The sequence below is a fragment of the Pan troglodytes genome, chromosome 3, assembly GCF_028858775.2.
Source record: "Pan troglodytes isolate AG18354 chromosome 3, NHGRI_mPanTro3-v2.0_pri, whole genome shotgun sequence".
Taxonomy (NCBI): domain Eukaryota; kingdom Metazoa; phylum Chordata; class Mammalia; order Primates; family Hominidae; genus Pan; species Pan troglodytes.
In genome coordinates this window covers 175204649-175229615 of record NC_072401.2, presented here as the reverse complement: position 1 = coordinate 175229615, position 24967 = coordinate 175204649, and the positions used below count along the sequence as shown (strand labels likewise).

The 24967-nt window shown below is 44.0% G+C and overlaps 1 protein-coding gene and 1 long non-coding RNA gene across 2 annotated transcripts in view; one reads left to right on the top strand and one right to left on the bottom strand.

Annotated features, from left to right (window-relative positions):
* Positions 1–20647, bottom strand: part of LOC741272 (uncharacterized) — a 52817-nt gene extending 32170 nt beyond the window's left edge. The window contains exon 1 of the long non-coding RNA XR_008547818.1: positions 20408–20647. This is a non-coding gene — a long non-coding RNA (uncharacterized LOC741272). The remainder of the gene's footprint in view (positions 1–20407) is intronic.
* Positions 20648–20715: 68 nt separating this feature from the next.
* Positions 20716–24443, top strand: HAND2 (heart and neural crest derivatives expressed 2). Its single transcript, XM_009448581.4, has 2 exons — positions 20716–22211; positions 23571–24443. The coding sequence occupies exons 1-2, from the start codon at positions 21657–21659 to the stop codon at positions 23667–23669; spliced, it is 654 nt and encodes a 217-aa protein (XP_009446856.1). The 5' UTR covers positions 20716–21656; the 3' UTR covers positions 23670–24443.
* The last annotated feature ends 524 nt before the right edge of the window (positions 24444–24967 follow it).

Genomic DNA, 24967 nt, shown 5'->3' with positions numbered 1-24967 from the left:
ATCAAACGGAATGTGGTTCTTATTAATATCACATAACCTTTCTCACAAAACTTTTCTCTTCTCCAGCCTAGCTCCCATTAGAACCAAACTAAACACGTTGACAGCTCCAAGTTAGGAAGGCGTTAGGCCAATAGTCTACCCTTTTGAGAAACTGAATCATTCATTCAATATCACTTACTAGTTTTCTTCACGAACCAAATACATGGCGACAGACTCTATTCTGCAGGGTTTAATCACACACAAGTGGCAAAAACCACAGAACACAGCGCCTAATCAGCCAGGCTTTCAACCATGGACTTACTCTATGCACATATGTCACTCCCATTATCATTAGTATCAATAAAACCCTGACATTTTACTCACTCAGGAGACGCTGGATCTCAATGTCTACGGTTTGATATGTTCTCATAAAAAGCATATCGCCTCATTACCAATAAGTTTATACGAATCGGTATGTTTTAAATTGAATATGCTCCTCCAGAGTAGAATAAATCATGGATTTTTTTTCCTGAACAATTTTTGAATTATTTATTTTCTATTCTAAATACTCATATGAAGCTAAAGTTAGCATTTCATATTTAGAATTTTTAAGACAACCAATGAATTCTAGGATTTCAAGTTTATTTTCAGTCTCAATAAACATTTATTAAATAATGTATGAATAAATTCAATCACCTGAACTTGGGAATGCAACCCATAATCATAAAGTGGTCTTCCCTAGAGGAGATCCCAGATGAAATTAAAAATAAAAGTTTCAAAAATTAACCTCACATATACCTCATATAGTTGACTCTACTTAACTCTGAGTTTGAATCCCGGGAAGAAATAGTCTTAAGATCTGAACAGAATTGCTTAGGCAGGGGTCAAAGATAATAGATGTGACTATATCTTTAGAAGAAATAGCTTAAACCAGGTGTGGTGGCTCAAACCGTAATCTCAGCACTTTGGGAGGCAGAAACATGGATCACTTGAGCTCAGGAGCTTAAGACCAGCCTGGGCAACATGGTGAAACCCCGTCTCTGCAAAAAATACAAAAATTAGCCTGGCATGGTGGCTCATACCTGTGGTCCCAGCTACTCAGCAGGCTGAGGCAGGAGGATCACTTGAGCCAGGGAGGCAAAGGTTGAAGTGAGCTGAGATTACACCACTGCCCCCCATCTGGGTGACAAAGCGAGATCCTGTTTAAAAAGAAAAAAAAAAAAAAAAAAAGGAGCTTGAACAGTCCTTTCTATAAAAGAGGAGAGCCATTGGGGCCATCTCCTAAATCCCCGGGCCATCCCCAAGTTGGTAAACCCAGAGTCATATTCCAGAGTCGTATGGCTGGCTGTACATCAAAACAAAACAAAACTGAGTTAATACCAACACTGCATTCTAAGATCATCCCATCACCCAACTCCCACCCCTACTGCCACTGCCACTGTGTATAGTCACATCTATTGTTACTGCCACAATCATATCCAGGTGCAAACCTGCTCATATAGCCTACAACCTGAGACACTCACTGAGAACAGTGAAGGAGCCTGACATTGAGGGTGTGACCTTCCTACCCACTCCACTGGGGAGCAGAAGGAAGAAGACAATCAAGGCTGTGTGAGACCCAGGCTCCCTATTTTTATTATGGTGCTTAATCATACCATGCAAACATTGGCATATATCATTTCACAACATCAAGTTTTTTATACAGTTAGACCATTAGCTTTTTGCCCACCAAGCTATAAGCTCAAAGAAGGCAGAGACATCTCCCTGGCTTCGCTAAAGTATTGCCTGCATAAAGCCTAATACCTTTCATATACTAGATGCTCAATAAATATGTGATGAATGATAATAAATCAGAGAGCACACTAAGGAGCCAATCTGCATGGGTTTCATTCCTGCCTGTGTGACAGTGTGATCCTAGTCACTTCTTTGAGCTTCACTCAGTTCTTTGTCTACAAAACAGGGATAATAATTGTATCTTAGTGGCTAATCATGAAAAATAAGTTAATATGAGAAACGAAGTTAGAACAGGAGCTGACACATAGTATGTGCCATTATTAATTATTATTATTATTATCATCATCATCATGACCTCTAATTACTGGTGTACAGTGGACCTTGATCAACTTCCAGAATATCATGCATTCCTACAGGTGTTCATCATCCTATGCAAGCATTTATCTGTATAATAAATCATCCTCCTTTTGTGAATGAAAAGAGAGTGCACTACTTAATAAAATGAATTATTTCAAGGCCTGATGTTTTGCAATGTTTGAAAAGATCCTCCTGAGTAAGAAGCTTCTCACCACACTTGCCCTTTAGTATTTTTTTTAAAAAGTTGTATCTAAATTACTACCCCAGGTCCATTGCTATTAAACATAAAAAACAACTTCCACACACATACATACTTTGCACAAAATCCCATCGGTGCGATTTTGACAGGTACGAGGAGACTCCCGATACTGCTAATTGTTCACTGGGCTTAACCTCAGATGATGATTCAGCTAAATGCTATATTGAATTTCATCACTTCCATTTCCCCTATTCCTGCAGTGACTCTCTGAGGGGTTTACGGTTTTCTAGAGTGGCCTGCCGGCTTGGGTGCATGCACTCAGGTCACTGTGGAGGACTGTGTGAGTGGAACAGGAATGGGAACATCTTAAAACGAAACAGCTGCGTCAGAAGTGGTCAAGGCTCGGGCGCAATATGATAGCTGCTATTAAACACCACTTTGAGCTCCTCATGGCTTTGATGATTTCTTTCTTCCTTTCAAAAGTTTATCATTCTTTTCCTGACTTTAAGTCAACCTCATAAAATCAGCCCAATTTTTGTTTTGGTTCATATTAAAGTTTTGGTTGTATTGTCCATTCGTTTCAGAATTTTTGTTGTTTTTGTTTTTTGCTTTTTCTTTGTCTCTTTGGTCTGAGGAAACTATAAAGTGAGGTGAACCAGTCATGACAAATTCTTGTAAACAGACATGGAACTAGGAATTCTTGTTCCCTAGAGTTCACCTGTCTCACAGCCCTTGTCCTCCAAGGCACTTCCTGTTGGTAAGCATCTGGAAGTGTCCATTTGTGGTGTGGATTTTGTTTTGTGTTGTTTTGTTTTTTCAGGATCTGTAGTACCAATCTCCCTTCCTGCCACCTCTTAGTCCACTGCAAGCTAGTGGAGTGAAAATGGTTCTTTTCAACGTCTGCCAATGGCGTCCTTGAATAAAATTTATTATTCACTATTATAAGAAAATAAGAACTTAATTGCATTGTTGAAATTTAAAATTTTATTTTTCATTCTGACAGTTAACTATTAAATGCACTTCAAGCTCCTAGAAGCAGTTCTAGGGCCTTCCAACCTTACTGTTATGAAAATCATTTAAATAAAATGTTTCTTGGATTAATATACTTAATTCCACCTCTGTATTTAGCAAAATCTTTTCTTGGGGCAACAATTATTAAGTCACCACTTAAAGACTATTTAATGATGTTGAAATGAAGTCTACACTTAGTCAGCCAACTCACTGGGACTTTTTCAAACTCCCAACCACCACCTGGGATTCATCTCAATTCTCTGATTCTGTGTTTCAAATCAAAGATACTATTTGCTGTCAGCAAGTCCCCTGATTTATTTAATCCTTCCCCAAAATATATCCTGAAATTCTCACAATTTAACCCCTATTTGTCATGACAGCAGCTCCGCTACAATGACTAACACACTCTTCAGCATTATCAGGTGTTTGCAGAGGGCTCTGTGACTGCACTGGTGGCCTGGGAGATCAAGAGCAACCCTCTGTAATAGTGTTGTTACTTTATCTTCTCAACAAATCACCAGTAAATTTTAAAAATAACATTTATAATCTCCATTACTTCTCTCCGAAAATAAGAACACCCAAGCATATGGCAAGCATAGCATAATGTGTGGAAGCTCAAGAGTCTTTATAGTTCTCATTTTAAGAGCGTCAATTGCTAATTTAATCAACAATATGCATGCTTACTAGTTTTTAGACTAAACAGTACAATATAGGAAAATATGGGTTCAAATAGAATAAGGAAAAAAGAAAATAAAGTAAGACAGGAAGAAGAAACAAGAAAGATGAGAACTCTGATTTTTAAAATAAATTGTGGCAATGGAATCTAATGTAACCAAGTTTCATCTTCTAGTGTGTAAATTAGTCAGCTAATAGATTTTTAAATCATATGTAAAACAGAAGTCCTATGATAGAGAGGTGGCATTTTTTCTTCTCCAAAATAGTAGGAAGAATGTCCTACAATCCATAATAAGAATCAAGGGGAAAAATCAGAATAATTTGAGTAGTTCGCTGAAAATCAGCCTCAGAGTTTACAACTCCTAAATTCTCAATTGTCCTTCCCCTATTTTCAGATCAGTTATGGAAAGCATGGAACTGAACTTCCTGAAGATCAGTAGGCATTTTTATTAAGCTTTTTATTTTGAGAAAATTGTAGATCCTCACGTAGTTGTAAGAAATAATAGAGATCCCATGCACGCTTTACCCAGTCTCTCCCAATAGTAACATCTTACAAAAACACAGTACAATATCACAACAAGGATACTGACATTGATACAGAAAATTTCCATTATCATAAGCATCCATTTTGTTGCCTTTTTATGGCCACACTCACCTCTCTTCCACCCCACTGCTCCTTAACCCCTGATAAGCGCTTTTCTTTTCTCCATTTCTATAATTTTGTCATTTCAAGAATTCTATATAAATGGAGCCATACAGTGTGTTATCTTTTGGGTTTGGATTTTTTCACCCAGCATAATTCCCTGGAGATCCATTCAGGCTGTTGCACTTATCAACAATGTGTTCCTTTTTATTGCCAAGTAGTATTTCATGGTATAGCTGTGCCACGATTAACCATACATGCTTAACTGTTAACAGAATGGTTAAGTTTGTCTTTCCATTGAAGGACATTTGAGATGTTTCCAGTTTTTCACTGTTATTAAAGCTGCTGTAAGCATTCATGCACATATTTCTGTGTGAACTTAAGTCTTCATTTATCTGAGATAAATGCTGAGGAGTACAATTACTGAGTTATATAGTAGTTGCAAGTTTAGCTTTTAAAGAAACTGCCAAACTGTCTTCCAGAGGCTGTACTATTTTACATTCCCATTAGCAGTATAGGAGTGATCCTGTTTCTCCACATACTTGCCAACATTTCTTGTTGTCATGGTTGATTTTTAGCCAAAGACAGAGATCCAATTTGGAACAAAAACTAACAGAAAGACTTTCAAATTTAATGCATTGTTTTATTTTAACATTACCTGGAATTTTTTAATACCAGATCCCTTTGGTTTGAACTCTACAATTTAAATGCTGTGTACTTTAGATAAATTATTTAGCATCTCTGAACCTCAATTTCTTTACATGCAAAACCTGTCCCTGCAAGTATAGAACTATATTAAAGGGATAATATGTGTAAAGAACATAGGATACAATAGATGTTTTGTAAATGCAAATCCCCTTCCTGCACATTATCTATTGATTATTATTTATTCTATTAATAATATATATGTTTTCTCTTAATGCATTCCCAGCACCACTTGTTTGATTTTATAAGAACAACAAGAAATGTTGGCAAGTATGTGGAGAAACAGGATCACTCCTATACTGCTAATGGGAATGTAAAATAGTACAGCCTCTGGAAGACAGTTTGGCAGTTTCTTTAAAAGCTAAACTTGCAACTACTATATAACTGTCTGTCTCTACTCCATTCAGATGAATATGAATATCATTTAAAAATTGTGTTAACACGATAGAAAAGAAGCAGGATGATATTGCTTTCAAAAACAAATTCAAACCCAGGTCTACTGCTGTGTGAACTTACGCAATTATCTTCTATCTGCAGTCAACAACACTGGTGGTTTCATCTCTTCCATCTTTACAATGGACAGAATCAGACCTTCTCTACCTGCCCTACAAAGATGCTGAGTTCAAATGACAGAAATATGTGAACGTTGATTTGCAAACACTGAAGAGCTATACCACTATGTGATCAATAGAGTAAAGCTAGTTATAGAAAATGAAGTCCACTGAACCTAAGGTCTCCTTCTTTCTGTCACAGAATGTCAAGGTCAAGAAATGGCAGGAACCACAGTGATTTCAGAGTCTAGGACAGTGGTGCCCCCAAAGAATGGGGTGTCAGAAGATTATAACAGAAATCATATTTGTTTTCATACAATCAGAAATGAGTTCACTAATAGGGTAACCCTTGGCATCAACACCCTTGCTTCTTCTTATGTTACTCAGCTGCCTTGAGCACACAAGGTAACCTCAGGGAAGGGGGAGCTCTTGACCACAGAGGGGTTAACAGTGGCCCTCTTACAAGCACACATGGCCTGAAATGTGTTACAATTTGTCTGGCTCAGTTAGATGGAAACATATTATATAATCCAGTTTTAACTAAACTAATCTTCACCAAATGAACAAGGGGTTTAAAAATATTCCTGCAAAGAACCTTTCATTAAATATGATTCCAAGAAGGCAGACATAAACCATTGACAGGAAAATGGCAGAACTGACACTGCTCCTCCTCTTCTCAGCCACAAAACAAGACGGAAACACTGATGATATGGATCCAAAGGTAAATCAACCAGAGGATTTTTAAACCACCAAGGCTATTTGAAGTATGGATTTATACCCACTGTTGATGATGCTGAATCTTACCTTAAAACATTTAAACCTTTTGTCTAATTCTTCTTTTTAATCTTACCCCTTTTTAGGTTATTTTTTGCACAGGTTTATCATGTACATATCAGTAAAGATGTACAGACGTATGATTTGCAAATAAATATACTTAAAATGTTTTACTGCTGGGGTACATAATAAACACAGCAGGCAAATCATGGACCTAAGATATTCTATTTCTTTAAGGTGTTATTTTCCCCACTCTAGACATTTGTGTCAGGCACCGATAGACTACACCACGAATGATGAAGATGGCATAAAACTAGATTTCCACTGACAGAACAGTGGGTTGTCATCACTAGAACCATCTTCTCATATCTTTTGGGAGCTCTAAAGACAGCCAGAAGCCATTACCTTCACCCTGTCAACCCTGAGGGCTGGGAGCCAATGCAGCCTCCTCATACCAATCTCCAAAAATTCTGTGGACTGTTACCGTTCCCACGCTTAGTGGCTCTCAAGAAGGTAACTGTGGCATGCCACTCTAACAGAGCTATGCCAAAGAGAACAGCTGATATTGAGTAAGTACTTACCCTATGCCAGCCCCTCATGTGAGTCGTCTCACTAAATGTTCACCACAACAGGACAGAGTCTATAATTATTATCCACCTTTTACAGCTGTGGTAACTAAAGCTGAGAATGGTTACTTTCCCAAGATCACACAGCTGATAACTTTTGTAGTCAAGTTCAGACTGTGCCTCTAACTCCAAGGACCTGCTCTTAATCAGTTTGGTATGCGGTCTTACATGCATAGTAATAACTTTATGGCATATCATTATAAAGATTTCCTTACAACAAAATTTATTTTTAAAATTTGTCACATTCTAAATGTAATCCTGCTTCCTCTTGGGATCAAAATGTTTACCAGAACACATAACTGATTTTGTAATACACATGAAAAGTAAATTACAGTAGTACTTATGGGAATTATTTTTATACACAGATTTTGAAAAATATAGCATACCAATTCTTGAAACAAGTGCTTTAAATCCTTTCTGACACAAAGTCGACATAATACAAATAACAATACAATAAAATATATACAGCTAACTATTTACTCAGTTGTGTCTGAAGTTATATGTTAAAACTTCTAGCACCCAGCTGGGCACAGTGGCTTATGCCTGTAATCTCAGCACTTTGGGAGGCCGAGGCAGGCGGATCACCTGAGGTCAGGAGTTCAAGACCAGCCTGACCAACGTGGAGAAACCCTGTCTCTACTAAAAATACAAAATTACCCAGGCATGGTGGCATGCACCTGTAATCCCAGCTACTCGGGAGGCTGAAGCAGGAGAATCACTTGAACTGGGAGGCAGAGGTTGCAGCGAGCCAAGATCACGCCATTGCACTCCAGCCTGGGCAGCAAGAGTGAAACTCCATCAAAAAAAAAAAAAAAAAAAACTTCTAGTACCCAAGGCAATGAGAAAAAGTCAGTGGAAAAATACAATTATTTCCAAATATTCAGATAGTTAACAATGATTAGAAAAATCATAGGATCAGCTGAGTGAATCTTTCGAATATTAATGTAGCTGTATTAATACCATGTGATATTAAGGTTTTTTAAGCAGAGAAAGCCCAGTGAGTTGCAGCAGCCACTCTTAATTCTGTGACTTTTTAGTGAAATAGAGCAAATGGAAGTACTAGATGGAGGAAAAGAAATGGCAATGTCAATAGAGAAATGCTTCTGAGGGCAAGTTCTCCTACATGATTGTGTATTCTTGGCTGTGTAAGTTGAGGACTCTTGAGTTTCTCTTCTCAGATGTCCCCATTGTAAATACCTAGGTCATGCTTTTAAAAAGCAGTATAATTTACAAAGCAGAGTCCACTCCACATTGACTCAAATGCCATCTTGTTATTATGACTATTTTATCTTTGATGAACCATCGTATTTATCTTTATAAGCACTTCATTAAATATCACTCTGTTGTCTGGAAAAAGAAAAATTCAGTGTTCTAAAAACTAAGCAATTAAACATCCCAATTAAATACATAAATTTTGTAATAAAGCAAAAATAGTCACTTGATTAGATTCTGTAATTTTATTACTGACATCATCTTTACTTGAATAGCACAAGTTGCATAGAACTTAACAATGTTTGGAAAAGCAGAAAAAATTACTAGAAATGTAAAGAAGCAGTTTCCTGTTTTGTTTAGTCCAGATTAATAATGGTTAAGTTGCCATGTTTCTTCCAGAAAAAGCTTTTTCACTTTTTTCTCAGCAAGTCAGAGTTTACAGAAATCATCTCATAGATATACTTTATTATTCCAGCTTAATCCATCTGAAAAAAATTCAGTGCTTTTTGACACCAATTGTTACACTATGCACTCATTTAGGAAAAAACAATATCACAGTAATAAAAAGATTCTTATATTTTATGCTAGTATTAAAAATCACAGCAGCTAATATTGTCCCATATACAAGAATTGACATATATTTTCTTGGTTGAGTTTCTTCATCCAGTAAAAAGCAGTTTGAAAGGCACTGAATGGAAGAAAACAAACAAGCAAACAAAAACAATTCAATTCAATTGGATCCAGCTCCTTACCCTCTTGTTTGTAGACAAAGAGCATCAGCTCCTAAGCAAACTTTCTTCTTCAGATTTTGTTTCTGTATTACTCCACTCTTATTTTCTAAATACCTCTTTAAGCCATCATTTCATAACTGTAGTTAGTAAAGGCCTTGCGCATTTTCTCTGATTTTTTTTTTCCATTTTTAGATGGACCACAAGCAGTCTCATGGGAAAACTCTACTTTTTGGTAGATTCTGCAGAGGGTAGGCAGTCTGTCCAGGGTACTGTCCGTTTGTCACCCAGCACAAATAGAGAATCCCATTACCTACAAAGGTATTAGGAAAGTGCTCCCAGCTGAAAGCATTTATCCAATTCCAATTGTTGTTTGAAAGTCTAAAATACTAAAGGTGGCATTATTCCAGGAGCTACTGTTTAAAACAATGCAATGCCTGTTCAGAGAAGAAAATCAGTGTTTGAAAATCTGAGTTTGTTTAAAAAATAATAACTATGCATCCAAAAAAGAATTCCTGAAGAAGCACTTATATGTCAGGCACGTTTTTAATTTTAATAACATTGGTTTACCTAAATAAATATGTAGAACCTAATAATTGTTCTCTATATGTTCGTATTTTACTACTATTCTATTTTAGTGAGTTTGCAAAGAGGCTAATGAATAATAATGCAGAAAAATATGTATTGATCACGACAAAGTTGCTATGGTTTATGGGCACTGCAAAATGCTGTGTTGAAAACAATTCTGTTAAAAAGTCATTGAAAACTGCTCCAATTTTAAAAGAAATAAACGTAGCCATATCCTTATAGGATAATGTCAGATAAAAAGTAATCATGTTCTCTCCACAATTGGGTTGGCTGGCATGTATATGGGAGTAATAATGCTTCAAGATTATTTTCATAGTTGTTCATTTAACGTGGGATTAACATCAAAATCTTCGTAATTATCTCAGATCACCATTTGAAAGTGGTGTGGCAAAACGCGTTAATGGTTAAGACACCCTAGCAGTTTTATACTAAACAGATTAACACACGTGAAAGTAATATTATAATCTTTTGCATTGAATAATGTGCCAGACCAATTTTTTCAGTGAAAATAGAATTCTTATGAAATGGTACCCTTTCATTCAAATAGGTAGTTACTGCTTCCTATTTCTTGAAATACCAAAGCAATCAGTTAGCTAGAAAACTGTATAAGAGCTATACAGATGAGCATGCACGGCTATATGGACTCAAAATATTATTCCGTGGCTTTGCCATTGCACAATTTTATGGAAACGATCATTTCTGAGGTTTGCTTTACATAAGATTGAGAACCAAAATATTGCAATAGGAGGGTGATACGGAATAGTGAAAATACAATCCAGGTGGGATTATAAACCAAAAACTTTTAAAGCGTGAAGGAGATTGCTGATTGGCAACAATGGCTATGAATTTATTTTATGACCACCAGCAAACAAATGTAGGTCCATACCTTACACATTCTTAAATAATAAGGAAGCACATTTTAGTATGTACTCCAGAATCCATAAAAATATTTCTCTGCCTCAGCATCCCATCTCTAGAAGTTGACATGAGAAGAAAATGGGTATTCATTTGGAAAGTAATATGAAGTTGTAACATAATTACTCAAGTCCTGCCTATCTTTCTTGAATTCTTGTGTAAAGCAGACTTCACATCCAAGACCTTGTTATTTGATAATCCTTGCTACATATTACATGGGTCGGGGAGGGGCCTGAAACCTTACAAACTAAATCGAATGTAGCACAGGCAGGTGCCTCTCCCGAGAGAGGGAGATTATGTGTTAGAAGACAGTATCTGTATCACTTCAGCTGTGTCTGAAAAGGGGGATGGGGTGTTGGGGATTTAAATCATATTATTTCCACTTATGCAGAGAGAATCCATAAAAAGAGATTCATTGTCATATTTTCTTTTTGAAGTGTAGTATTTGTTTTTTTTTTCTTTTTTACTTTAAAAGTGCTCCTCGGTATAGAATAAAGTAAATACTACAGTTTTGTTCAACAGCAGCCAAGATTTAATTGTCTGTGAAATATAAGGCTTACGACCTGAGTTGAGTCCACTACTGTTCTGCTGATACAAACTAGGCTGGCCTACGAGGTGACCGAACGCACCCAACAGCTGATTTACACAGAAGAGCCATCTCCAAAGAATTAAAAGTGGGCCAGGGACAGCCACACGCCTGCAGGAGTCCATCCAAAGGGCTAGGAGCTTTATTCTTTCTGCAGCAGATTTAAAGTGACTTTGTACAAAAAGTCAAACAAGAATAAACAGCTGTGGAAAATGTAACAAATCATGCTAGCAGTTGAACAGCGAGGGAGAAGGGAAATCCAGCAAACCGCTAACATGCACTGAAGAAAAGCGAAACGGAGGTAGAAGAGAGAGGGAAGGTGGACAGAAAAGGAAGCTGGTAAGGACACGACACTGGTTTCCACACGCGAATCACGCACTTTATTATTGCGTATAGCTCAGTGACTGTCAGGAACCTGAAAAGTATGTCCTTCAACACAGCTCTGCGTGCCCGCGGCCCTGGGGTGCAAGCGAGGCTCCTCCGCCCTCCGCCGCCTCCCCCCGCGCGCGTCCCCTTCTCCTCCCTGCAGTGACTCCGCGGGTCGCTTCCTCCACCCGCCCGGAGTGCAGAGGAGAAAGCGAGCGGCTGCAGATTTGCCCCGGTGGCACCGTAGCCACAAGCCAACCCGTAATTGCAAAGCAAACAAGGCTGAAATACTGGATTGGTCTCAATCGTGACAAGATCTACGCTTTTGCCGCCAATCTGTTTGTGCAGCTCTATTTAAAGACACTTGATTGAGGAAATGTTGAAAATAGCGGTGAGGGTTTCCTAATGAGACCTCAGGAGGGAAGCGGAGGCCTTCGCCCGGCACCAGGGTCTGGGAGGTGAGGGTGGGAGGCTCATGGTTAACCCCTTCCTGCTCGCCTCCGGCGAAAGGTCCTCCGAGACGGAGCTGGGGGTCCACCCTGCCCGGAGCGGTGACCTCTCCCAGCCTGAGCGGCGGAGAACCGGCCTCCTGGGTGTGGGGAACCGAGAAGAGGGCTGGGGATCACAATGAGAATTTAACCAGGATGGAAGGGGCGCCCCAGTGGCCATCGCAGTGACTGGAAAGCTGGCGACCTAAATCGGGGGTTGGCCGCTCTGATCGCGCTCTGGTCCCTGCCCCGCAACACTCCCGCGCCGCCGGCCGCGAGGGCTGAGGCCCTGGCGATCCCCGTGGAGCCGCGGCTGCTCTCAGCTCTAGGGCACCGAGGCGGGGTGGTGCCCCCCATGCGAGTCGGGAGAGCAGCTGCCCTGGTGGGCGACGCGGGCTGACAGGCATCGCTGTCGGGCTGGGTCTTCAGGCAGCTAGAACGGAACGGAAGAAACCAAAGAGGCAGGAGGAGAAAATACAGGAATACTAACAGCGCGACCCGCTCTGGCTGGCGCTTTGATTTTCCCATTTACTCTAGCCTGCCCACCCCAGGTACGTGTCATTATCCCCATTGTTCAGATGGGGAAACTAAGACTTAGAGACGCCTAGGTCCTTGCCCTAGATCACTCAGCTAATCGTGGGGTGCCTAGAGTCGGCCCTGCTCAGGATGTTGGGAGTGGACACCAGGAAGGCCAGGCTGCGGCTGAGCCTCCCTCTGAGCCAGCGCAAGTTGATGCAGACCCAGTGCAGGCCCGATCGAGCCAGAGGACGGCTTGGAGATGAAGATTTGTTCCCTAGTGGGCCACATCTAACTCCTCTACTAGTAATAATCGTTTTCAAAATAAAGGAAACTAATCTGATTGCAATTGGGGTAGACGGTATTCACCCTATTTCTCTTATTCATTTTATATGGGTTGTCTAAACATCTCCTTTGTTCAATGCATTGATTAGGTTGTCAAGAAACCCACAGTCACAGGAGGTGACATATGCATGCCCAGAGATCTACCCAAAAGAATATAAGTGACAGCACCAGGAAGGAATTCAGAAGAGAAAACTTCATTTGTGGGAGGGAGTTGGGGGAGAGAGGAGAAGCAGTATCTGGAAAGGCTCCCTGGAGGAGGTAACATTTAGGCTGGACCTAGAAGAAACGAAGTGTGGATTCTCCAAGAGAGATGGGTTGTTTGCCAGCATACTGGCAAGTCAAGGGGTGCCAGACCCACAGTTGGGGACGAAGTAGGAGTCATACTTTCATCCCCTGCTGCCATCTCCCAGCTGCCCTCCTAATTTGAACACTGCGTTGACCACATTTTGAGCCAAGGTCCTAATCCCTTTTAGGATTGAAAACCTATGGCTTGAGAGTGGACACCCAGCAGGTAGACTTTGACTGTCTAGAACCGTGAATTTAGACCAAAGGGGACCGTCAAGGGCAGGGATGGGAAAATGGCACTAGGGGCGCTCTCACCAGAGCTCCTAACTACTAGAGCCAAGCATTCCCGCGCTTTTCCCAGAGGGATCTGATCTGAGATGTACCTTGGCCAATCTGCAGTTTGTCTTTCTGGAGTCACAGGCAGTTGTAGACTGCGAAAGTGAAGATCCCCAGGGGGTGGAGAGGACTGGTTTCGGTTATACTTCCCCATGAATGATCTGTGCCTTCTGTCAGCAAAACAAAAAAGCATCAGTCACACCAATTTAGCGAAGTCTCCAAACGTATTCTGAATGAAATTCTACTTTTTTTTTTTGTACACAACCAATTTCTTCATTTGAAGTTGGATGCTTCGCAAGCAGAATGCAATTCCATTTCTCATTCCTCAAAGTTGTGGCCTGTGTTAACTTAAGTGGGCATTCACACAAGTATTAAGAAGAAAAACCATTCTCTTCTGGAAAATGGAACAAAGTAGCACTTCTCCAAGCAGGGTGCAGATATATAATCTGTAACAACAAATTAGCTCCCTAGTGCTGCGCATTTCCAGCTAGCATCCTGCCTTCCCTGTTTATAACTTTGGTGCCTGCAATTATTTTTATTTTAATTTTCTGTCACTTTAACAAAAACCAGAGCCTTTTCTTTTAATGTTTTGTACACAACATGTTCATTTTGATAAGATGTTCTTTCCTATCCTCTTTTAGCTTGCCTTTCCTTGTTTAGAGTTCTGTATCAGGCGTTTCTAATATTTCTCTCTCTTTTTTTAAGAACTTGTCCCTGTCTTGCTTTATTTGTTTGTGTGAAATTTAGTTTGAAAGGAGATCAGAGAGAGCAGGAGGGGTTTGTAATAAGAGAATGACCGAATGACCCAAAGGCTGATTATCTATCATTAACTGGAGACTTGGTGTACCCAAATTACCAAGGAGACCTCAGTCTGCCGGATCCTTACCCAGCTAGAAAGGCAAGCCTGGAATGCACACACTGAAACAGGCTCATGGCATTGCAACCGAGGACGTAGTTCACACAACATTTTCTTAAGGGGTTTTCCTGCAAAACTCAACTCAAGTTCAGTAGATAAATTTTTTAGATTCTGATATGTTGTACTCAGGTAAAAATCTCTGCCAAAAGATTACCTATAACATTTCTGTAACTAACTTTTTTGTGTTGTTTCGTTAGGAGCGAAATTGCAGTTAATTGTCTATGCTCCAGAGAATATTGAGAAATCAAACCAAGCTGCTTTTGATCTGCTCACACTGCTAAACCCAAGCCTTGTAAAAATCGAGGTTTGCCATTAATATTGACAATAAAAGTGTTTCTTTTTGTTAACCTGAAACCTAACCATCCTGGTGTAACTCCCCTGTCTATAAGCAAAGGCCCTGGAAGAATGTAGGAAAGGTTTGGAGGAAACTGTCAGAGCTAAAGAAATCCATCTACATGAATTTGCAAAGGAAGCTATGGAACAGAACTTCCCAGGAATGCAACACTACAGTTAAAACTGGGAATGTTCCCGGGCCTCAAGTCAGAAGCAAATCTTTCAGTCAAATAAATGTTTTCTCTCCAAAGCCGCATTTTAAATTGCCAATTGCACTCATATTTTATTCTGAACCCCATAATACACTGCAGACTAGGTGAAGTCCATTATTTACTATTTCCATAGAACACGTAGGCAAAATCACACTTCCTCATCTGAATGTTGAGTGATTTCCTCCCGGCTTGAAAGAAAATATCGCTAGTGTGTATGTAATTTGCTTGAAGCAATAATTCGAATGAGTATTTAACATAAATCCTATGAGATGTAGGTTCTCAGACCGGTTTTGCTCTAAACTCTATATTTTACTACAAAGTAGCAAAGATTAACAAAGATCAGATTTACTGTACCTCTTAGGACTAGTATAATAATGTTAATAATACGTCCCATGTATCTACATCATGCTGCTTCTTTGAGGCCTTCACGGGGTTATCTTATGGTCCCTTTAGTCTGAATGAGGATTTTAGATTTACAGACACACTTAGACACCTGGAAAAATATTTAGTTCTTCCTTATCAATGAAAACCCTCCAGTGCAGCAACATATCTACCAGTTAACATGAGGATCTAGTCATTGATTATTTAGAAAGAAAGGAAAATTCTACTGACTGTGGATATTAAGATTTTTCTTAAAAGACTTCAGCATGAATCAGTATCTCATTCTTCCATGCCAGTTGCAGATTCAGTGATAGGGAAAAAAAGAAAAGAAAAGAAAAAAAACCTTGTAATCCCAAATGCTGCTAGACGGCAAATTACAAGGGAGAACTGGAGAGAAGAAGAGAGAGAGGGAGGGAAGAGGGTGGAGGGAAGAAAGAAGGGAAAGAGGGAGAGGAGAAAGAGGAGGAGGGAATGTGCAGGCACTAAGCAAGCCCTGATTTTCTCCACCAACTTAACTGTTTTCTAATTAGAGCTGGACTGAAGGATTCATAAGCAATCAGCCCCTCCACTGTCATCATTCAGCTGAACTAGCCCCTCCCCCTCCATCTCTCCATGTAGGGAAGAGAAAGGAAGAGGAACCAACCCCTAAATATGCCACCCCCTTAACCAAAAACTTGCTTAAAAGAAGAAGAAAAAACTTGCTTAAAAGAAGAAGGAAAAAAAAAAAAACCTCACAAGACACAAGGGCAGCTTTTCTTATTCTTCCTTTTTTGAAATAGACACTCAAATCCAACAAAATTTGATTCTGCTTTGCAGATGTGTACTTTGAGCAGCACGACACTTCTGGAGCCACTTTCACTTGGTATGTCTGTAGACAACTACTTCTCAAAGGCCAAAAAGAAAAGTCTATACAAGAAGAACTACACAAACAGGAAGGACTACACAACCCCAGTTAGAGGGAGACCCTTGCCACCACTCAGACAATATGCCTTGTTCTGAGCATCCTAAACATCCTGGAACTAAGTGGATAACATGTAAAATGACTCCACCCTACCCTGGTACAGAAAAGAATGCAGAGCTATCAGAGTGTCGCAAGAAGCACTGTCCTTGGAGCAGGTGGGCTGAGGTGACATCTTCAAGAACACATTGCTCCTTCTGTCACCTTCCAGGCTTGATGTTCTTTCGAGGGTTCTTAGCTTGTTCTGAGGCTCATCTCATGTAAGAGCATTAAAGATTCTTACGGGAACGGTCAGAGTCACTTCCACTATGTTGGTTAGAAAAACAAGGTGAAACAAGATTTGAAAGACGATGATGGGAATTGAGCCATAATTCCCATGAACATAAAATGTGCATTTATGACCCTCTGGCCTGATTCTTTTTGGGTCCAGTTTATTTTGGGTTCTTATGAGCAAAACAGAGGATATAAACTGCCCTTGCCTTTGAAATAATAAACACCCTGAGACAATCTGTATTTTCCCTAAAACCTAACTAAAGATTTTTTTAAAATTAGTTTAAACCAGATTGATTTTTTCAAGTATAATAATATCTCAGAAGACCAAAATGTTTGCATGGCCATGTTCAGCCTCTCTGCTGCTCTTTCCGTCTTTTTCCAGAGAAGGCAGTAGCAGTGACGGCAAAGAGACAAGAGACATGAGGAGCAAAACAAATGCTTGAACCAGATTCTGTCTATTTGGCTGAAGGCAGATGACATGTGCAGTACAGTAGGTACACCATCAGCTACAACAAAGGTACAGAATCCCAAACACTCACCCAAACCTGGGCTGCCTCCTTGTGAAGCAGTTTCTGGACACGAGTAAGGCCGGTTTTGGCTCAGCCCTCAGCCTCTGAGGAGAGGCAGAGAAGCACTCCTAGCTAGGATTCCTCCACAGGCACCCAGAGGAGCCCCCAGCAAGCCAGTTCCCTGGGCCTTTGAGTATTACAACATGTGCATCAGCAGCTACACTAGTGCAGCCCAGGAGTGGGGTCCCCATGCTGACATCGATGTCAGGGACTGTGCCTTTCTCCCTTTCTTCTCCCACTTTCCCTCTCATCACCAACACCACCCTCTCCTTCATTGCCACCACTGCCAACACCTCCATCGCTACCACCAGGATGCCCAGGACACCTAAATTGGGGGCAAACTTGAGATGGCATCCTTGCTTCACAACTTCCCAAAGGAGCAGGCTAACCCAGTATCCTGGAAAACCTGGGACAAAACAGGCCAAAGGACACTGCAAGAGAAAAGTGGATGCGTTTGTGCATTTAGGGTAGAGGTCAACCAGTCAGGGCCAGCCTGGCTTCCCTGAGTCAGTTACTACAGTTGGGGACACCACTAGGGTTCACCCATTTGTCCCCTCTCATCAAGCCACCTTTCTAAGGCAGTGACCTCTGGATTTGGGTTTCTGAGCCACATCAAGTCTTAGGCCCTTGGACCACAGCAGTTAACTGATAATGACACTGTGAGTGAGAACTGATGTTCAGATTAGCATCTTTTTTTTTTTTTTTTTTTTTTTTTTTTTTTTTTTGAGACGGAGTCTTGCTCTTTCGCCCAGGCTGGAGTGCAGTGGCCCGATCTCAGCTCACTGCAAGCTCCGCCTCCTGGGTTCACGCCATTCTCCTGCCTCAGCCTCCCGAGTAGCTGGGACTACAGGCGCCCGCCACCACGCCCGGCTAATTTTTTCTATTTTTAGTAGAGACGGGGTTTCACCGTGTTAGCTAGGATGGTCTCGATCTCCTGACCTCGTGATCCGCCCGCCTCGGCCTCCCAAAGTGCTGGGATTACAGGCGTCAGATTAGCATCTTTTATGATTTCTTTTTTCTGTACCATGTTGTCCATTTCCTTTACCACTTGCAATGCTATCTGGAGCCACGAGGTAATTCATTCATTTTTGTTTGTTTGTTTGTTTGTTTCAATTAAAAGCATGAGAAAAGCTAAATGTGGCAAGTTCTGAAGCTTTCAAAAGTGAGGCCACTCACCGCTGGTCTCTGGTGGACAGAGCATCTCAATCCGTAACTCAGCCCTCCTCTGGACTCTTCTTCCTCCCTTCAATTCCCAAAACTCCCTTCGGGTCTTAAAGCAGCCAACCAACTAATTTCCCTGAATTTTTATATGTTCCCAGCCCCAGTGCAATCTTACTTTGTCTACCTGCTCCCAAGGCCTAAATGTGTTTTTATAAACAGACTTTTCAAAAACGTATCAAATGTCAGAGAATTGAACTACCAGTATTTACACATTCGGGGTTTGCCTCCGGGTGAAAATGTAAACAGAACCCCCAACCACACTACCTGTATTCTTTCCTTGAAGAACCAGGTCTTTAAAAGGCTCTCCTTGTGCTCAAAAATTGCAGACCCACGCAAGTTGGGGGTTTAGAGCGGTAGGTCACTATTTTGTTCCGAGCTCAACTGCAAGCCCCTGGCGCTTACCAACGAGCCTAGTTTCAGTTAATCCCTATTTTAGGTTCAATGCTTTAAGACGCTTGTCTGGGGACGTTCAAGGATGTTAACCCCTTTCCTAGAAAAAGAATGGGCCCTGCACCGACTCTTATCCTGGGCTTTTAAGTCCCTGTCTCCTACCGCCCAGCCGCGGCAAACCTGAAATATATATATTTCTCAATCCTGCTGCCCAAGACTCTAGGGCTAGTGGAGGGCAGAGCCCGAGCACAGAGTCAACTGCAACACCGAAGTTGGGCGCCCTCCATTCGCACTGACCTCGCCTTCCTGCCCCAACCACTTTGTCGGCGGTGAGCAAGGAAAGGACTGTCCTTGTGGAGTCCTTCGGGTGGGGATCGCTTTGTGGCCTGCGGCCGGACTCTGCCCGCCTCCAAAGGGCGATGCTCAAGGTGGAGTCTTTGGTCTCCCTTGGGCTAACCTGGCCTGACCAGCGGCGAGCCCCAGGCCGCCCTGTCCCGCGCTGGCGCCGCAGGCCCTCGCCTCCCTCTAATTTACAGCCCGCGGGCTCCTGTTGACACCGTTTTCCACACCGAACTCCTTCGGGTGGAATCTGCATATACACATCAGCCTCCCCTCTCGGCTTGGGGCCAAGCCTGGGGTGATTTCAGCTCCTGCCATTTACCACCCGCCCTCGCCGCACGTGAGCCTTCTCAAGAAGCTCATGCCACACGGGCGCTGCGGCCCGGGTGCCCCGCGGCCCGGTGACTTACAAGTGGAGATCCATTTTCCGTTATAATGCGTTCAAGATCACCAAGGCCGGCAGTCTAAACATCCACGAGCCGTCCTCCCGGCCTGCCTCTTAAACTGGCGTTTAATGGTTCCCCTCCGATAACTAAACCTGCTTTCCACAGATGCCCGCTTTTATGAGGGAGGCAGGAATGCAGAGATATATTTATATGTTTGTTCATAAAAACTGGAAAATAAGCTCTGAACACGCCGTAAAAAATATTCAGTTACTTACCAAACAGGCTAGTTAAACCAGGGGAACACCGATACCAGCCACACTACAGATTCGGGGAATCGAGGTGCCCGCACTTCAAAATCGCCCAAGGTCTTCGTAGGGACTGGTGTCCCTGAAGGATGTGGAAATAACAGCATTTACAATCGGCTTGACATGTTCGCCCGGAGGACTCAGCCGTCATCTCCAAAGTTTGCCGCAATAACGTGAGCCACCCCAAACAGCTCTAACCGGGGTAACTTGGTGGGTAACTCAATAGCCACTGAGACCGGCGTTTCGAGCCTGTAAACGGGTCAAAGAAACACCCTTCTCCAGCCGCTCCTTGTCCCTGCTGGGGCAAAGAGCGCCAGCTCCCAGCCGCGCCTTTGTGGGGGCCCCCACCGCCCGTCACGAGGCTCCCGGCCCCCCTGCATAAAATTGTAAGAGGCTGCCTGCGTATATTTTCTTACCTCGATTACCTACAAAGCACTTCGAAAAGCAATACCTGCGTTTTCTTTCTTTCTTTTCAACCAGAAAAGAGAGCAGAGTGATACTGTACCTGGTTAGAGATTCTTCAATATTTGAGACTTGGGGGGAAAATATTTTAATAGTGAAGCATCTGTTAAACACTTGCATTATCCTCTGACTGATAAAAAAAGTTTTTTTAACCCTGCCCCTCCCCCCGCCAAGTTTTAATTATCTTATGGTTATGAGGAGGTAGCCAATCCTGGAAGAGGACCTCGGCAATTAGCAACGTGAACATCAAAAAGTTTTATTGCCGAGAGCTCGAGGCGCCGCCCCTGCCGCCCCGGGATTGGCGTGAGGAGCCTCTGACGACATATATTAACCCGAGCGGCCCTAAAGATGTAGCTGTACATGGAGATCTTGCTGGGAAAATCCGCTTGCTCCCCTCACGTCGTCCAGCCCAGGAGAACCACCGCCGTCACCCCGGAGCTTCCTCGGCCACCGCGCAGAGCCCTCCGAGAGCCCGAGCCGCGGTCTTCGAGCTCCAAGGCTCATTCAGGGCCCCAGATCCTTGCCCCGAAAGGAGAGGATCTGAGAAAATGGATGCACTGAGACCTCTCTGAAAACCCTCCGAGAGAGCGCGAGAGGAGCGAGGACACGTTACTCGCAGCTAAAATCACATTTAAGGACCAAAACAACAACAACCAAAAATTTCATTAAAACAATAAGCGCCCAAGAACCCAGATCGGGCTGGTGGGGGGAGGGGAAGAGGCGGGAAGGGGAGGGTCGCACGGAGTTAGCTTTGCAGTGAGCAGTCGACCCCGCCGCCCCCCGGCACAGCTGGACCGGCTCCTCCAGCCGCGGCTCAGACTCGCCCCTGGATTCCGGGTTAGCTTCGGTGCCAGGACCGCGGCCTGGGCTTGGATTCCCGAGACTCCGCGTACCAGCCTCGCGGGAGCCCCGGCACCTTTGTATGAGCACGAGAGGATTCTGCCTCCGCGCAGCAGCCCGGGAAGCAGGAGCCGAAGCGCGGGCCGTGGAGCAAGGCGGGAACCGGAGGCGGCGGCGGCGGCGGCCAGGGGCGCACGGTGCCAGGACCAGCTCGCCGCGCCCCATGGGGAGCCGGCGGCCGCAGCGCTGCTGAGGCGGGCCCGGCTGGCCAGGCGGGGGGACGGGGCCCGGGCTGCAGCAGCCCCCTCTGCGGCTGCCGGGCGGGCCCGGGCGCCCGGGGGCTGGGGGGTGGGGGGTGGGGGAGGACGCCGAGCGCTGAGGCAGGGGCCCGGGCCGAGGGCGCGGCGGGGCTGCGCGCACGCTGGGGCGCGTGGAGGGGCGCGGAGGGCGAAATGAGTCTGGTAGGTGGTTTTCCCCACCACCCGGTGGTGCACCACGAGGGCTACCCGTTTGCCGCCGCCGCCGCCGCAGCTGCCGCCGCCGCCGCCAGCCGCTGCAGCCATGAGGAGAACCCCTACTTCCATGGCTGGCTCATCGGCCACCCCGAGATGTCGCCCCCCGACTACAGCATGGCCCTGTCCTACAGCCCCGAGTATGCCAGCGGCGCCGCCGGCCTGGACCACTCCCATTACGGGGGGGTGCCGCCGGGCGCCGGGCCCCCGGGCCTGGGGGGGCCGCGCCCGGTGAAGCGCCGAGGCACCGCCAACCGCAAGGAGCGGCGCAGGACTCAGAGCATCAACAGCGCCTTCGCCGAACTGCGCGAGTGCATCCCCAACGTACCCGCCGACACCAAACTCTCCAAAATCAAGACCCTGCGCCTGGCCACCAGCTACATCGCCTACCTCATGGACCTGCTGGCCAAGGACGACCAGAATGGCGAGGCGGAGGCCTTCAAGGCAGAGATCAAGAAGACCGACGTGAAAGAGGAGAAGAGGAAGAAGGAGCTGGTCAGTACCAGGGGGCGGCAGGCGGTGGGGCTGAGGGGGTCAGGGAACTGGTGCTCCCGGTCTCTTTCCAATTGGGCTGAGAAATGGCATCTCGTGTTCTTTGGCTGCGTCCCGCGCCAAGGTTGTTTGCACCAGGTTGTGTAAGGATGGCTTCCGGCATAAGCAGAGAGTTGAGGGGAGGGTGTCAGCAGGAGGAGGAGAAGGTTAGGGATGCTTTGCGCTGGTGATCTTACCTCCGGGTTATCGCTGCTCCCCTAGTACTTAGGACGGACCTTGAAAACTCTGGGTCGCGATCGATCGCGATCGCACTGGTCTGGATGCCTTACCCCGTCTCTGTTAGACCCTTCTTTTGGCCTCCAATCCAATCTTGCTCTCAGATGTTTCCAGAATAAGTCTCGAAGAAGCCCTTGATTCCAATTATTACACTATTGATCGCACCCCCTACCCCACTCCCAGAAGGAGGCTGCCAGAGACTGAGCCCTGAGTTTTGTGGTTGTTCTCATACTATGCCCGGAAAACGTAATGGTAAACATAAAATAAGTACTTTTGACTTCAAAATACAGCTCCAATTTTTCCTTGGCTATGACGTTAAAATGTAATTTCCCAGATGAGTATATTCCATTGGCATTTCTAATTTTATTTGAATGAGCCTGTACATTTTAAGGGGGAAAAGGCATTACTATGGTCATTGTTATTAAAAATAACACGAAAGTAAATTGAGCCGCTTAAAATTTTCTCAGATTCCTACCAAGTGCCCACAGGGCAGTGGTGCAGGATAGAGCTATGTCCACGAAGGGCCCGGAAAATAATTGCATTCGTCGAATTTTCCTTCTTTGGCCCCTGCAGCCCTTTGGTGGCTGCATAATCGAGTGACCTCCCGAATAACCAGAGATTTCAGAAGCCTTGGAGGAGAGGCACTGCTGAGCTGAAGGCCGAGAGCCTCTGGCCGAGAGGCCCAGGCCGAAACAGAGGCTCCTTCGCCCTATTTTTCCTAGATGTGGATCTAGGATTGCTAATGAAAACAGAGAAACCAGACTTAGCGCCGACTCCAGCTCCCGCCCCTACATCTGGAGTAAGAGAAAAGGCCCCCCGCTCCTCCATAAACGACTCGAAAACGGGCGGTTGTTTATAAACTTGTGGATCCGGTAGTTGAGCGCTGCAGCGCCGAGGCCTCCCCGCCGGCTAGGGTAGCGCTAACCTTTGTAGCTTCTCTGCAGGGGCTGGGACTCCCCCATCGTATCCTTTCCTCTCTGGTTCACTGTCTCCTCCGGCGCAGGAAGCTCCGGGTTGGTGTGGAACCAGGTATCCTCTCTGAATTTCTCTTTCCACTTTTCTCGCCCTCGCCTTTCCTCTGTCCAGAACGAAATCTTGAAAAGCACAGTGAGCAGCAACGACAAGAAAACCAAAGGCCGGACGGGCTGGCCGCAGCACGTCTGGGCCCTGGAGCTCAAGCAGTGAGGAGGAGGAGAAGGAGGAGGAGGAGAGCGCGAGTGAGCAGGGGCCAAGGCGCCAGATGCAGACCCAGGACTCCGGAAAAGCCGTCCGCGCTCCGCTCTGAGGACTCCTTGCATTTGGAATCATCCGGTTTATTTATGTGCAATTTCCTTCCCCTCTCTTTGACCCCCTTTGAGGCATCCGCTCCCCGTCTCCCCCTCCAAAAAAAAAGTGGATATTTGAAGAAAAGCATTCCATATTTTAATACGAAGAGGACACTCCCGTGTGGTAAGGGATCCCGTCGTCTCGTAGATTCTGTGTGCGTGAATGTTCCCTCTTGGCTGTGTAGACACCAGCGTTGCCCCCCGCCAACCTACTCAACCCCTTCCAGATAAAGACAGTGGGCACTAGTGCGTTTGTGAAGTGTATCTTTAATACTTGGCCTTTGGATATAAATATTCCTGGGTATTATAAAGTTTTATTTCAAAGCAGAAAACAGGGCCGCTAACATTTCCGTTGGGGTCGGTATCTAGTGCTATCCGTTCATCTGTGGTCGTTCCCTCTTTGAAGATGTTTCCAACAGCCACTTGTTTTGTGCACTTCCGTCCTCTAAAACTAAATGGAATTTAATTAATATTGAAGGTGTAAACGTTGTAAGTATTCAATAAACCACTGTGTTTTTTTTACAAAAACCCTAATCTTTTAATGGTTGATACCTCAAAAGAGTTTTGAAAACAAAGCTGTTATACTTGTTTTCATAATATTTAAAATATTCAGAAGTAAACTAAATTATCATGATTGCCTCTAACTTTATTTTAAAGACTCAGTGGTTCCAACCAGTCACCCTGACCTGCGGCCTACGCAGGAGGAGGAGGTGCCCTTAAAGAGAAGTGTCCTTGTTACAAATCCTGCAAATGGTCTGGGCTTTGTCGGTGTGGTGTCTCCTTCCCTCTTCCCCCAGCTGGAGAACGCTGAGTAGTCTCTAGAAGGAAGATCTGGGCTGGAGAACCCAGTCCGGCAGTTCGCTCAGAAGGTGTAAAGGTGCTCTTGCTTTCCTGAAATCAATCAGAAGCCATTTCGTGAGGCCGTCAGTTTTTGTTTGGAGAGTGTTTCTGGTGGAGGAGTTGTGAGGAGAACCCCGGCATTATTGCTGCAACGGGAACTAGTCTGGGGTGTTTAATTCAAACTATGGGGCTTTCATCCAAGAAAAAAAAAAAAGGAAAAAGAAAAGAGAGGAGAGGATTTTGCTTGTATTCTATACAGGGGCTTCTCATCTGAGCAGGCGGGAAAGGGGGGTGGAGGGAGTTTCGAAAAAGTCCATG

Excerpts from the sequence above, each read along its gene's own strand:
- HAND2 (XM_009448581.4), top strand. The coding sequence starts at position 21,657 with ATGAGTCTGGTAGGTGGTTTTCCCCACCACCCGGTGGTGCACCACGAG. Across the intron at positions 22,212-23,570 it reads AGAAGAGGAAGAAGGAGCTG|AACGAAATCTTGAAAAGCAC; the intron begins GTCAGTACCAGG and ends TCCTCTGTCCAG.